This window comes from Heteronotia binoei, chromosome 12, assembly GCF_032191835.1.
Source record: "Heteronotia binoei isolate CCM8104 ecotype False Entrance Well chromosome 12, APGP_CSIRO_Hbin_v1, whole genome shotgun sequence".
NCBI lineage: Eukaryota > Metazoa > Chordata > Lepidosauria > Squamata > Gekkonidae > Heteronotia > Heteronotia binoei.
The window spans coordinates 1,403,494-1,418,485 of record NC_083234.1 but is presented as its reverse complement, the minus strand read 5'-3'; the positions used below and the strand labels follow the sequence as shown (position 1 = coordinate 1,418,485).

General features: G+C 51.6%; 1 protein-coding gene across 1 annotated transcript in view; it reads left to right on the top strand.

Annotated features, from left to right (window-relative positions):
- The window catches only part of DSCAML1 (DS cell adhesion molecule like 1), a 242,251-nt gene that overhangs the window by 202,507 nt on the left and 24,752 nt on the right, over positions 1-14,992 (top strand). The window contains exons 21-24 of the mRNA XM_060250887.1: positions 10,565-10,718; positions 10,811-10,928; positions 11,011-11,174; positions 11,677-11,775. Of these exons, the coding sequence (XP_060106870.1) occupies positions 10,565-10,718; positions 10,811-10,928; positions 11,011-11,174; positions 11,677-11,775 (535 nt within the window). The remainder of the gene's footprint in view (positions 1-10,564; positions 10,719-10,810; positions 10,929-11,010; positions 11,175-11,676; positions 11,776-14,992) is intronic.

The window sequence follows — 14,992 nt, the reverse complement described above, 5'->3', positions numbered from 1 at the left end:
CACCTCCTGTGGCAGTTAATTCCCTGTGTTAATCACCCTTTGGGTGAAGAAGGACTTCCTTTTATCCATTCTAACCTGACTGCTCAGCAATTTCATTGAATGTCCACGAATTCTTGTACTGTGAGAAAGGGAGAAAAGGACTTCTTTCTCTACTTTCTCCATCCCATGCATAATCTTGTAGACCTCTATCATGTTACTCAGCAGTCGACGTTTCTCCAAGCTAAAGAGGCCCAAGCGTTTTAACCTTTCTTCATAGGGAAAGTGTTCCAACCCTTTAATCATTCTAGTTGCCCTTTTCTGCACTTTTTCCAATGCTATAATATCCTTTTTGAGGTGCAGTGACCAGAATTGTACACAGTACTCCAAATGAGGCCACACCATCGATTTATACAGGGGCATTATGATACTGGCTGATTTGTTTTAAATTCCCTTCCTAATAATTCCCAGCATGGCGCTGGCCTTTTTTATTGCAGTCGCACTCTGTCTCGATATTTTCAGTGAGTTATCTACCACATCCCCAAGATTTCTCTCTTGGTCAGTCTCTGCCAGTTCACACCCCACCAACTTGTACTTATAGTTAGGATTTTTTGCCCCAGTGTGCATTGCTTTGCATTTGTCCACGTTGAACCTCATTTGCCATGTTGACACCTACTTGTCCAGCCTCAACAAATCCCTTTGGAGTGCCTCACAATCCTCTCTGGTTCTCACTACCCCGAACAATTTAGTGTCATCCGCAAACAGCCACTTCACTGCTCACTCCCAACTCCTCTAGTTCAAGGTTCCAGTTGATGGCTCCAGATGAGTTAACTGTAGAAAGAAAACTTAATATCCTTCCCTCTGAAACAAACACATTCTATTTATTTATTTGTTTACGTCCTGCTCCTCCCAAAACAGCTCGGAGTGGCTTCCAACAATATTAAAACCACTACAATAAATAAAATAGAATAGTTACATATCAATAAAATCTATGAAGTAGGTGTCGTCTACAGCAGACTACAGTCAATAGTAACAACAGTGGCCATGTGGCCTGTTGATCTCCAAATGTTCTTATTGCGAAGGCCCCACAGGGAAGGAGATGATCACTCCTCTGAAATCCCCCCGAAGTCACTTTGGCCGTGGCCTTCCAAAGTCCCAGCCCAAAGGAAACGATCTCAGAAGGATTCGAGATGCCTGGCCTGGGCAGCTCCCCAATGAAGTCCTGTTCTCGGCTGGTGTCCAAGTCTGTCAAGAAGGGGGTGGGAGCCCCGGTCAGCCTCAGCGGGGGGGGGGGGGGTAGGGGGAAGAGGCAATGGATGGGGTGGAGAACGCCTCCCCTCTCCCCCCGCCAGGCCAGCCCTATCTCCTGCTTTGCTCGCAGAGGTGGTGATGGTGGTCCTGGTTTCCTTCGCTAGATTCCCCCTTCAGCAGGCGCTTGGCCAAATCCCCCTTTGTCCCTGCGGCCAGCCCCCCTCCCTTGAATCCTTCAAGGCCTAGTCATGCCTCTCCCTGCTCTTTCTGCCAGGCCCGGCTGGGCTTTTGTCCTCTTGAGCCGCCTCAGGCCGTTCTCCCCTTCCCCTGTGACCTTGCCCAGCCTGGCCTGGCCAGAGCCTGCCCACGGATGTTCCAGGGGGAGAGGGGTGGTGGTGTTGCTCATGGGGTTGACATTCTCATCATACTCTTTCCCATAATTAGCCTCAACCCCCCCCCCCCAGGTCCAAAGTGTGAAGATAATGAAACACTAAGCAGGTTTCTCCCCCTTTCTCAGCTGAGGAGAGGGCAGGGTTAGGGTTAGCCCCCTCTCTAGATCCAGCCCATGGCCTGCCTGGGATGTTTCCCTGTGGTTTCCTTGGGCACCCTTTGCAGATCTCCTCAGAACAGCGTTGTAAATTTGGCATGTACAGTAGATAAAGTATCAGCTGTCTCTACTATGTGGAAGCTCTTTATGGCTGTCTCTAGATAACAGGGAGGCATTATTCTTCCTGTCATTATTATGTTAGAAAGTTATCCTCCCCCCCCCCCCCCGCAACCAAAAAATTGGCCCAGGGCTTTGGCAGCATCCGGTTGCCCGGTTTGTCCCTGCAGCCAAAGGGGAGAGAAGGTGGGCAGGAGGCAGGTTCCGCGGATCCATTTCCGTGGCTGAGCCCCTGGTTGCCAGGGAAACATAATCCTCTCATCAAAGCAGCTGGTGAAACCACTGGGATCGGATATTGTTTTCTTGGCATCTTGTCAAAGCTGTCATTTGACTTAGAAATTATGTATGCAATGTAATATTTATGCTTGCATATTTAAATTTGGGGTATATTTAAATTTTATGTATGGAAGACACATGCACACATGTTGTTCTTATGCATGTATCCAGAGCCCACTGGGCCACGACTTTGGACACATGGTGGGACCCAGCAGTATCTATCACTGCCCAAAATGTGCACAGCAGAGCTGCTTCTGACACGACTTCTTCCCTGGAGGCACTGGAGAGATGCCTGCACAAGCTCCTCCTCCTTTTCCTCTGTGGTCCCCCCTGGCAGGCAGGCAGACAGGCAGACAGGGGCTCTGCACAGCCCTCCCCAGTCTTAATACTGGAAATGGACTGATTGGGAGAGAGGGGGAGAGAGAGAGTCTCACCTGGTAGGTTTTTGTCATGTGTGCACTCCAATGCAAAGACGACTGATGGAGAAGCAGTTTGGGACGTCTACAGATGGTCCTCCAGATGGTTGCTTTTCCATTCAGCAGAGGCCTGGAGACTGGTGACCCTGGAGGAGGAAAACTGATTGGCACAACCACTGCAGCATTTTGCTCAATTGCTCCTGATTCTCCAGGAGGATTTCCTTGGTATAGAACACCCCGTGGAGAACTTTTGGACAGCGACAGAATTGCTACAGCTGTGATGACCTTGGACTCTTCTGCATAATAATGGCTGCTTTGCTGGAAAAGGCAACTTCTCTCCACAAAGAGATGTACAGTCTTCAAGGCCCCAGGTAGAACACATTACAGTAGTCTAGCCCCAAGGGTACTGTGGCATGGCTCAGTATGGCCAGATCAGCTGATTGACAATTTCCGAGCCAAATTCAGATAGCAGAATTCACTTCTAGTTACTGCATTAAGTCATCTCTTCTCTAGAAAACATTACCAACTTCTTTAAAGGGACAGCCAAAGATAATTACAACCTGTGGAATGTGGGGGACGCTGTCCCCTCCTGAACCTTAGAATCATAGAATCCTAGAGTTGGAAGGGACCACCAGGGTCATCTAGTCCAACTCCCTGCACAATGCAGGAAAGTCACAAATACCTCCCCCTAAATTCACAGGAGCTTCATTGCTGTCATCTAGCCTCTGTTTAATGGCCCTCTAGCCTCTCTTTAAAAACCTCCAAGGAAGGAGAGCCCACCACCTCCCAAAGAGGAAGCCTGTTCCACTGAGGAATCGCTCTACGGTCAGGAAGTTCTTCCTAATGTTGAGCCGGAAACTCTTTTAATTTAATTTCAACCCTTTGGTTCTGGTCCTACCTTTTGGGGCCACAGAAAACAATTCCATGCCATCCTCTAGATGACAGCCCTTCAAGTAGGTACTTGAAGATGGTGATCCTATCACCTCCCAGCCGCCTCCTCTCCAGGCTAAACATCCCCAGCTCCTTCAACCTTGCTTCATAGGACTTGGTCTCCAGACCCCTCACCATCTTCGTCACCCTCCTCTGGACCCTCCTTGGCTTTGCTCACTTCTGTCTTCTGTGGATTCAGCCCCACTCTGTTCTCCCTGAAGGACTTGTTAGGCCCTGCTGGACAATAGAGGCAGCAGCCTCTGGGTGACTCACACAAAGAGCCCTTTGTGGGGTGTCATTTGCATAGGGACAGGGCATCTCACTTCAGAGCTATGAAGAAGAAGATATTGGATTTATATCCCGCCTTCCACTCCCAATCTCAGAGTCTCAGAGCGGCTCACAATCGCCATTACCTTCTTCCCTCACAACAGACACCCTGTGAGGTGGGTGGGGCTGAGAGGGCTCTCACAGCAGCTGCCCTTTCAAGGACAACTCCTGTGAGAGCTATGGTTGACCCAAGCATTCCAGCAGGTGCAAGTGGAGGAGTGGGGAATCAAACCCGGTTCTCCCAGATAAGAGTCCACGCACTTAACTACTACACCAAACTGGCTCTTACCTGGCACCCAACTGTGAAGGAGCTCCCACATCGATGTGGCAGAGCATCCAAGCCTCCTGCAGGACTCTGTGGTGCTCTGTGGGAAAGGGGCCTTCCTTCATGCTGATTCAGACTTGCCAAAGACAAGGTTCAAACCATTTCCTCTTAATCCAGACTCCCACTCTAAACATTTGTGGGGTATGGGATGGCTGATGGTGTCCAAAGGGCCCACAGTTGGAGGCCAAGCCCTGTGTGAGTCGAGGAGCAAGCCCTCCGCTACCTCAAGGTCACTCCCTGCCTCACGGGGGGCCAGGGCTGGTGCGTCATAGGCTGCGGTTCTGTAAACTTCTGCCGCTGGGATCCTGAATCATCCTGCAAAGGAAGTTTAGGAATAGACTAGAAAGGGAAACTGCTGAGTTGCAAGTTGTTACAGCACTCAGAACAATGGAATCTCCAGGACTTAACAGGGACAGTGGTTTCTTATCTACATATGCTAACCTCATTCAGACCTTACATCTGTATTCTCACCAGTCCCCCAGAATTTATTTATTTATTATTTATTACTTTCCATGTATATCCCGCCCTTTCCGGAAGCGGACTCAGGGCGGCTCACAACACCATAAAATACAATCAGTCCCTAAAACATATAAAACTATAATTTACATATATCAACTTTAAAACCATTCTATGGCGCTATTTCAGTACAATATAGGCGGTATCGAATTCTCAACTGTGATCGCCAGCATTCTGTAAGATGTCCGGTGGCAGCCCTTTTTCAAACCGCAAAAGCCTGTTTAAACAATTCGGTCTTACAGGCCCTGCGGAACGCAGACAAATCCCGCAGAGCCCTTATGGCTTCTGGAAGGGTGTTCCAAAGTTCTGGTGCTGCCACCGAAAAAGCCCTGGATCTCGTCACACACAGCCTGGCTTCTTTTGGGCCAGGGGCAGACAGCAGATTTTTTGTCCCTGATCGCAGTGCTCTCTGGGGGATATATGGGGAAAGGCAGTCCCGTAGATAGGCAGGTCCCTGACCATAGAGGGCTTTAAAGGTTAATACCAACACCTTGAAGCGAACTCGGAACACAACAGGCAACCAGTGCAGCTCTCTCAGCACTGGCTGAATGTGCTCCCGTTGCGGCAGCCCCATTAACAGCCATGCTGCAGCGTTCTGCACTAGTTGTAGTCTCCGGGTTAGCGTCAAGGGTAGCCCCATGTAGAGAGCATTACAGTGATCTATTCTTGAGGTGACCGTAGCATGGATTACCGTCGCTAAGTCATTGCGCTCCAGGTAAGGGGCCAGCTGCCGCGCCTGCCGAAGATGGAAAAAAGCAGATCTAACAGTGGCTGCTACCTGGGCCTCCATTGTAAGGGAGGACTCAAGAAGCACGCCTAAACTCTTGACCTTAGGGACCGGTATCAGTGGTACCCCGTCAAGAGCCGGCAGCTGGATGTCTCCCCCCGGACCGCCTCGACCCAGGTAGAGAACCTCCGTCTTCGTCGGATTCAGTTTCAGCTGACTCAGTCTGAGCCAAGAAGCCACAGCTTGTAGCGCCAGGTCTAGATTTTCCAGGGTACAGTCAGACTGGCCACCCATCAGTAGATAGAGCTGGGTGTCATCCGCATATTGATGGCAACCCAGAAGGGCTATGCATCCTCTTTATTTTATTTTTATTTCTTATTTGCAATAGTAGATTGTAATGTAATGAATAGTAGAGTGTAGTGCAATTTGGAATGGTCGACCAGAATGTATTTCTCTGGTCTGGGGTCAGAGGAGATAACTCTACACAACCAGTACCCCCACTGCAAAGAAGAGGAGGCTCTGAGGTCCCCTCCCTCCACCCTTGAGAGGAGACGGATGGAACATGGTGGTGGTGGCGGCGGCAGGGTCTCAGTTAACTACTCCCAGCAGCCCACAATTCAAAAGGGTCCGTCTGCCCATCAGTCACTGGTTTTGATATCTTTATTTCCTTGACTATTTCCCCCCTGATAATTAAACCCAACTAAATGGTCACCAGTAAATTAAGCTTGTTATTCCTGTTTGGTCCTTGAATCTGCTAAACCTCCTCATTCTGCTGTAGGCTAATTCACTGGCCACCCTCCGCCGATATGTATGGGCTGGTGACTGCCATTTCAGTGTATCTGAAGAAGTGCGCATGCACACAGAAGCTCCTACCTCGAATAAAACTTGGTTGGTCTTAAAGGCACCACCAGCCTTGAACTTTGTTCTGCTGCTTCAGACCAACACAGTTACCTGAATCTGGCTTTTTTTTTACGGTCAGAGTTGTTCAGCAGTGGAACCAGTTAGTGCTGTGGACCCCTCTGGGCCCATTTGCCTCCTAAGCAGATAATCATAGACTCCTAGAGTTCCATACAGACCATCTAGTCCGACCCCACAGGGGCTCCATGCAGGATCAGCCTAAAGCATCTCGGACAAATAATCATCCAGCTGTGAAGGGGAGCTCACCACCTTCCTAGGCAGCTGGTTCCACCTCGGAACTACTCTGACCGTAAAAATTTTTTCCTAATATCCAGCCAGTACTTTTCTGCTTGTAATTTGAGCCCATTGCTTCAGATCCTATCCTTGGCTGCCAAATGAAACAGCTCCTTGCCCTCCTCCAAGTGACAGCCTTTCAAATATTGAAAGAGAGCCCTCCTGTCTCCTCTTCTCCAGACTGAACCTTCCATCTCTTTCACAGTGAGGCCTCAAGGCAGTGTACAGCGGAGCTATGACCTGTGCCCTTTTGCTACAACCCAGGATTGAATTTGCCTTTTTTGCCACAGCATCACACTGACTGCTCATATTTAGTTTACAGTCCACAAGTACCCCGAGATCTCTTTCACACACACTACTTCCCCATCCAGTATTTGTGCTTCACATTTTGGTGCAAGACTTTGCACTTATCTTTGTTGAATTACGTCTTGTTCACAACCACCAGATCTTCTCCAGATTATTTAGATCTTGTTGAATTTTAGCTATCTTCCTGGGTGTTTGCTACTCCTCCCAATTTGGTAACATCAGCAAATTCTATGAGTTGCCCTTCCACCCCTTCATCCAGATCATTGATAAAAATTTTGGAAAGAACTGGGCCCAAAACTTAGCCCTGCGGCACCCCACTGGACACCTCTCTCCGATCTGATGAAATGCCATTAACAACCACTCTTGGGTACAGTCCTCTAACCATTTCCCTATCCACTGAACTTTCCTATAGTCCAGTCCAGGGTTCCCTCTAAGCTGAATGTGAGCTGGCTCACAGTTTTTTAGCCTCTGACTCACACATTTTTGTCTTAGCTTAGGAAGGATAGCCCCTGAGCACACTGATTTATTCAGTAGCTCACAACTTTACTGCCAGGAGCTCACAAAGTAGAATTTTTGCTCACAGCTGAGAGGGAACATTGGTCCAGTCCACAGTCTTCCTGTTTGCCCATCAAAACATCAGGGGGAATGTATCACAAGCTTTACTGAAATCCACGTAAACCACATCAACGGCGTTCCCATTCTCTAGTAAGCTTGTTAATCAATTGAAGAAGGAAAGCAAGTTGGTCTGGAAGACCTGTTGGAGACAAAGCCATGCCGACTTCCTTGAATCACCAAGTTATCCTTCAGATGCTTACAGATCGGCCCCTTTAAAATCGGCTCAAATATCTTTCCAGCAACAGAAGTCAAACTAACCAGCCTCACTACAGCTTCACTGCAAGCAGCCTGGGGCAGAAGGGACACAAGAGAGAAAGAGAGAGAGAGATTTTTAGAAAGATCTTTCTCCCCAATGGGAGCCAACAGTGGCTTACAACATTGCCCTCCTCACTTTTATTTATTTTTTATTTATTTATCTAAGATTTATATCCCGCCCTTCCCACTAGGTGGCTCAGGGCGGCTTACAACATATAAAACTAACATGGAATCTAAAATTAAACATTAAAATTAACATTTCATAATTTACAGTTAAAAAGCTAAACAATTGTTATATACATACACATTAAACTCAGACGGCGGTCCTACAGCTACACTCATCGGTTACAAGTTCAGTATTTGATGTTCAGTCTTCGATATTCAGTACTCAGTGCTGATTAGTTGTGGGCCAGCCGGAAGAGGGATGTCTTACAGGCCCTGCGGAATTGCGTAAGATCCCGCAGGGCCCTTACCTCTTCCGGCAGCTGGTTCCACCAAGATGGAGCCATTACGGAGAAGGCCCGGTCTCTTGTAACTTTCAAGCGGGCTTCCTTTGGCCCGGGGACAACCAGGAGGTTTTGGGTTCCTGATCTTAGTGCTCGCTGGGGAACGTGTGGGAAGAGACGGTCCCTCAGGTAGGCAGGTCCTAGGCCATATAGGGCTTTAAAGGTAATGACCAGCACCTTGTATCGAACTCGGTAAGATATTGGCAGCCAGTGCAGAGCCCGAAGTCCCGGCTGAATGTGCTCCCACCTTGGGAGCCCTAATAACAACCGGGCAGCGGCGTTCTGCACCAGCTGCAATTTCCGGGTTCGGCACAAGGGCAGCCCCATGTAGAGGGCATTGCAGTAGTCCAACCTCGAGGTGACCGTAGCATGGATCACCGTTGCTAGATCGTCGCGCTCCAGGAAGGGAGCCAGCTGCCTTGCCCACCTAAGATAGAAAAATGCGGACTTGGCAGTGGCTGCTATCTGGGCCTCCATTGTTAAGGAAGGCTCCAGAAGTACCCCCAGGCTCCTGACTCTATGCGCCGCCTTCAGCGGTGCACCGTCAAAAACCGGAAGGGGTATTTCCCTTCCCGGACCTCGACGGCCCAAGCAAAGGACCTCTGTCTTCGCCAGATTTAGCCTCAGCCCGCTCTGCTTGAGCCACCCAGCCACAGCCTGTAATGCCCGGTCCAGATTTTCTGAGGCGCAGACCGGCCGGTCGTCCATAAGCAGATAAAGCTGGGTGTCATCAGCATACTGGTGACAACCCAGCCCGTACCTTCGGGCAATCTGGGCGAGGGGACGCATATAGATGTTAAATAACATCGGGGAAAGAACCGCACCCTGAGGCACCCCGCAATCAAGCGAGTGCCTACGGGACAGCTCGTCCCCAATAGCGACCCTCTGTCCCCGACCTTCAAGGAAAGAGGAAAGCCATTGCAAGGCTAACCCCTGAATCCCCGCGTCGGCGAGGCGGTGGGCCAGCAACCGATGGTCGACCGTATCGAACGCTGCCGATAGGTCCAACAACATCAGTACCGCTGAGCCGCCCCGATCCATGTGCCGTTGCAGGTCATCTACTAGGGCGACCAGCACCGTCTCCGTCCCATGGCCCGGGCGGAAGCCGGACTGAAGGGGATCAAGGACGGAAGCGTCATCCAGGAAAGTCTGTAGCTGCGATGCCACTGCCCTCTCGATAAGTTTGCCCAAAAAGGGCAAATTCGAGACTGGCTGATAGTGTGCCAATTGGGCCGGATCTAATGATGTTTTTTTCAAGAGGGGGCGGACCACCGCTTCTTTAAGCTGTGTTGGAAATTGCCCTTCCGTGAGGGATCTATTTATGATATCCCGTACAGGATATCTAAGCTCCCTCTGGCAGGATTTAATAAGCCAGGAGGGGCACGGGTCCAATTTACAGGTTGTTGGGCGTGCAGATAAGAGGATCCTGTCAACTTCCTCCAGGCTGAGAGGGCTGAAACCATCCAGAACATAGTCCGAAGACAGGCCCGGAGCCTCGGTTTCGCTAACTGCCTCCAATGTGGCAGGGAGGTCGAGGCGGAGCAACGCGATCTTGTCCGCAAAAAAGTTCGCAAAAGCCTCACAGCCAATCTCCAATTCTTTACAATTTGGTCTGCCCTGCGGCAGTGTTGTTAGACTCCGAATTATATTAAACAGTTGTGCTGGGCAGTTTTATTCTCTCACACACACAAAAACCCACAACAAAAAAACCCTCCCTGAGAAGGCAGGGCAGGTTGATGGCGTGTGGCTGGCCCAAGCCCCCCCCCCCCACAGCAAGCGTCCATGCTCAAGTGGCTGGGTGGGCGTCCCCCTCAGATCCCCCAGAGCCAAGCTTGGCCATAGGCCAGCTCACGTCATGTGGTGATCTCAAAGAACACTTGTTTGTAACTTGTGAGTGGGGCTACTCTGCCTCCTGCACCGCACTGCAAAAACAACACCTCTCCCACCCTCACAAATCATGGGCGGGGTGTGTGTGTTTGCCGACTATTAAATAAGAACTGGGATCACTGGGTTGGGAAGATTTCTTTGCTCCTCCCAGCCTGCCATGTTGTTCTGCCCAGCTATTCACAAGGGCGTTTGGATGAGAGCTGGGGGGAAATGGTCACAAATGTAAAACTGTATTTGTTTCAAAATGCCGGCTGGCCGTACTGTCCAGTGGCCAACGCCCCCCCCCCCCCAGCAGCGGCAGCAGCCTGTTGTGGGCCTTTCCTCTGGCAGCCGGGGGGGCAGTCTCTTTCTCTCCCCCTTCCCTAGTGAACCGCTCTGGGGCTTCTTCTTTTCCAGGCCCCCAGCGAGTACGAAACGAGTCCTGACCAGCTCTTCTACCGCATTGCGCACCTGAACCGGGGGCAGCAGTACCTGCTGTGGGTGGCAGCCGTCACCTCCGCTGGGCGGGGCAACATCAGCGAGAAGGTCACCATTGAGCCTGCGGGGAAAGGTCTGGCGAGCTCCACGGGCCGGGAGTGCAGGGTTGGGCTGGGCTGCAAAGGGGTGGGGCCCTGCCTTATCTCTCCCCCCTTCCACTTGCAGCCCCTGCCAAGATCATTTCCTTTGGCGGCACAGTCACGACCCCGTGGATGAAAGATGTGCGCCTGCCCTGCCATCCTGTGGGGGAGCCTGCTGCGGCTGTGAAGTGGACCAAGGACAGGTGAGGGGGCGGGGGAGCTCCTGGCTGACCCTGGGCCATGGGGGGGGGACTTCTCTCTCAGGAGCTTCCCCTTCCTTTGCAGCGAGGACTCTGCCATTCCAGTGGCTGTGGATGGTCATCGGCAGATCCAGGCCAACGGCACGCTGATCCTGCGCTCAGTGAAAGCAGAGGACTCTGGCTACTACACCTGCACGGCCACCAACACCTGGGGCTTTGACACCATCATTGTGAACTTGCTGGTGCAAGGTGAGGCTCAGGGGAGGTGCTTGGTCTGGCCCCTTCCTCCACGGGGGGGCTCTGGGCCGTCTTCTGGGAGTGGAGAGCACAGTCGCTGCCTTTCCCTTGGCCCCCCGCCCAAAGAGAGAGATTTCCCTGTGCGGTTGCTGCAGCAGCTGTTTCTGACCGTCTCCTCTGTTCCTTCGCTTCCCTTTTTGGCTATCATGCAAACTTCTCAGGCTCTAAATGCCCCAAGCCCTTCTTCTTCAGTTTTAATCTCCAATGGAAAGCTGTTGACCCCTGCAGAGATCTCTGGCTCTTTGGGTGGCCTGTCGTACCTGTGTTGCTTCAGCCTCCCCCACCCCCATTTCTTCTGGAATGTGGATATTTCAGCTGTTCCTTGTTGTTTGGTAGCACCCATGTTTCCTGCCATGCTGGAGGCGAGCATGTCTGGGGCTTTCTGCTTGCTTCAGTTAGTGGCTGCCTGAAGGCTGGCATGGCCAGAGCTCACACACTGCTTGCCTCTGTCCAGTTCCCCCAGACCAGCCCCGGCTGACGGTGTCAAAAACTTCAGCATCATCCATCACCTTGGCGTGGGTTCCGGGAGACAACGGCGGCAGCTCCATCCGAGGTAAGGGAGGACCACCCACCCATGGGCCCTGCAGCATTGGGAACACCTTCCCCAGTATCTGGGTGCTCCCTGACAGCTGGCTGAACCCAAGGAAGAACAAGGTGGGCTTCTTCCTGCAGGGGGATGCAGCGCCCCCCCACAAGCCCCAGCAGAGAAGCCCCTGAGAATATGCAGCTAGCCCCCCCCCCCACCGACTCTAGGGATGTTTTGGAGGTGCGTGACTCACTCCCTGGCCCCTGGCCCTCCTCCAGTGGCCCAAGCAAAGGGACAGCACCAGCCGGAGGAGGAAGGAGACACTTGTGTTTCCGTAGCACTGAGGTGACGTCTCTGAGCTTCAAATAGATCTCTTGCTCACTCAGCATAGAAGGCTTTTGAGGGGAGAGGGCAGAAATGAAAACGAGAGGTCCCCTCTCAACGGATGACTGGCAGTAGATGCTTGACAGAGAGGGGTGCGTGTAGGTGTAGAGGAAGTGGTTGGGTTGGAGGGGCTGGTTGAAGGGTCTCCCCAAGGCAGTAGATGGACAAACCTCACCCACTTTCACTCCCCTTCTTTCTGTCCCTCTGGAACTCCAAGGAGAGGTGGGAGGAGGGGAGAGCAACCGCTACAACCACCCACAGCGATGTTGAGGCAACTGCAATAAAAAAGGCCAACACTATGCTGGGGATTATGAGGAAAGGAACTGGAAACAAATCAGCCAGTGTTCCTATATAAATCAATGCAGCGGCCTCATTTGGAGAACTGCATACAATTCTGGTCACCACACTTCGAAAAAGATAGTATAGCACTGGAAAAAGTGCAGAAAAGGGCAACTAGAATGATTAAAGGGTCAGAACACTTTCCCTGTGAAGAAAGGTTAAAGCACTTGGGCTCTTTAGCTTGGAGAAATGACGACTGCGGGGTGACATGATAGAGCTTTACAAGATTATGCATGGGATAGAAAAGGTAGAGAAATACAAGAACTCCTGGGCACTCAATGAAATTGTTGAGCAGTTGGGTTGGAAAAGATAAAAGGAAGTCCTTCTTCACCCAAAGGGTGATTAACACATGGAATTCACTGCCACAGGAGGTGGTGGCGGCTACAAGCATAGCCAGCTTCAAGAGGGAATTTGATAAACATATGGAGCAGAGGTCCATCAGTGGCTATTAGCCACAAGGTATAGATGGCGGTGGGGCAGTGATGCTCTGTATTCTTGGTGCTTGGGGGGGCACAGTGGGACGGATTTTAGTGTCCTGGCCCCACTGGAGGATTTCCTGATAGTGCCTGGTTTTTTTTGGCCATTGTGTGACACAGGCTTGATGGGCCATTGGCCAGATCCAATATGGCTTCTCTGATGTTCTTAGGATGGGCGGTGGTGGAATGTGTTGTCAAGTCACAACAGCTTTCCAGAGGTGGTTTGCCGTTGTCTTTCTCTGCGGAGCACCTGTAGACTTCCTTGGGGGTCTCTCTGACAAGGGCCCATCCTGCTTAATCTCTGAGATGCGACGGAACTGGGCCAGCCACAGTAATCAGGGAGTTGGAAGAAGCTGGAGGTCTTCTTCTCTTGTGCCCCACCCCAGTTTCTTCGAGCAGAGAGTCTTCACTGGAAGGACGGAACTGTCACGCATGAAAACACCCTGAGATAATATTTTTAAAATTATTAAAAGGGGAACACCCAAGGCACAAATGCTGGTGGCCGCTTTCCCAGAAGACAACGAATGGAAAGTGCTAGAAAGCTGGCCAGCGTTTGGCAGTCTGACAACCAGTGCCAATCGATGGGGCTTCCGTCACCCACTGTAACGGGGCGGGGGTGTGAGGAAGTGCTGAGTGACAAAGCAGCCGCTGCCTCTGCTGCTCTGGTGGATGGAAGCTCAGCAAAAGGGACAGCAGTCAGTGGGGCTAGTAGCCCAAGGAGCTGACCCCAGAGAAATCCCTTGGGCAGTTCCCTCAGCCAAGGGCAGGAATGCTCCTTTGTCCGGCCTGCAGGCACACTCCATGCAGCCTCCTGCCTAGTGGCTACCCCCCCCCCACAGAGCCCCCTTAGCCTGGAGGGGTCTCCTTTCTGGCATGGACCCTGGGCCTCTGATCATCAGCATGCCAAGCTGGCCAAAGGTCCAATCCCTGGAAGAGGCCTGCCTCAGGATGCTGAACACAGGGTGAGAAGGGAGTGACACCTTTCCCTGAAAGAGAGAGAGGGAGAGAAGTTCTCTCCCGGCCACCGGCCACGCACCTACGGACGCTTCCTCCATGGGCAAAGGTGAAGTGAGAGGCCCTGAGGGAGGCCTGGGGGCCTTGCTGAATGGAGTAAAGGTGTCCAAAGTAGGGAAACGTAACAAAAAGGGGGTAATCGAAAGGATCCCATGGTATGCAAGAGATCCTGAGATTCTGTGCAGTCCTCACCAGCTGAGGCCAAGGGAGGGGACAGGCATGAAGCTGCTGATACCAAATCAGATTGCTGCTTCCCCCACTGTCAGTCTGGTCTCCTCAGATGGACAGCAGCTCTCCAGGGACTCAGGCAGACCCTCCTATCGCCTCATTCATTCATTCATTCAACTTTTATGTGGCCCTTTCCTACAAGCAGGGCTCAGGGCGGCTTACATCAGAATAAGAACAACAGTATTATCTTAAATTAAACAATCTCAAGTTAAATTAAATCAGCATCCAAACACAATTCAGAGAGAAATAAAGCTGCTGCAAACCTCGAATGGGGTGCGGGGGGTGGGGTGACCCTAGAGCACCAGGCAGCTTGCTTGCTGTCCCATCGCTGTCCCAACGCAAGGCTGGAGCCTTTGGCAAGGAGATGCTGCAAGGGGGGAGCTTCATGCCAAGCAGGTGCTCTCCCCCTGCACCACAGCCCCTCCCCACATTGCCCCCCTGGTTTCTGGGGCCAACAGGTTTCCCGTTGCACACCTGCCTGGGGGGGTGTCCTGTTGAAGGGGAGCCAGTGTCTTCTGTAGAAGACCTCCCCCCTTTTTTTTGTCCCTGTGTGACACTTTAGAGTGTTGGACTGGATGGGCCATTGGCCTGATCCAACATGGCTTCTCTGATGTTATGTTATCCCTGCTGCTGCCCCCACCCCATTTCTCTGCGGCTGGGAAGAGGAGGGCAGGAGGAGGAGGGGGCCTCTCTCTGTGCTGCAGTTAATTAAAAAGAGGGAAGTAATTACATGCCAGCCTCCCGAGTCACCCCCCTCCTCCCCATGGCTTGATTAGTTTCCTTGTCATGAGAGCAGAATAGAG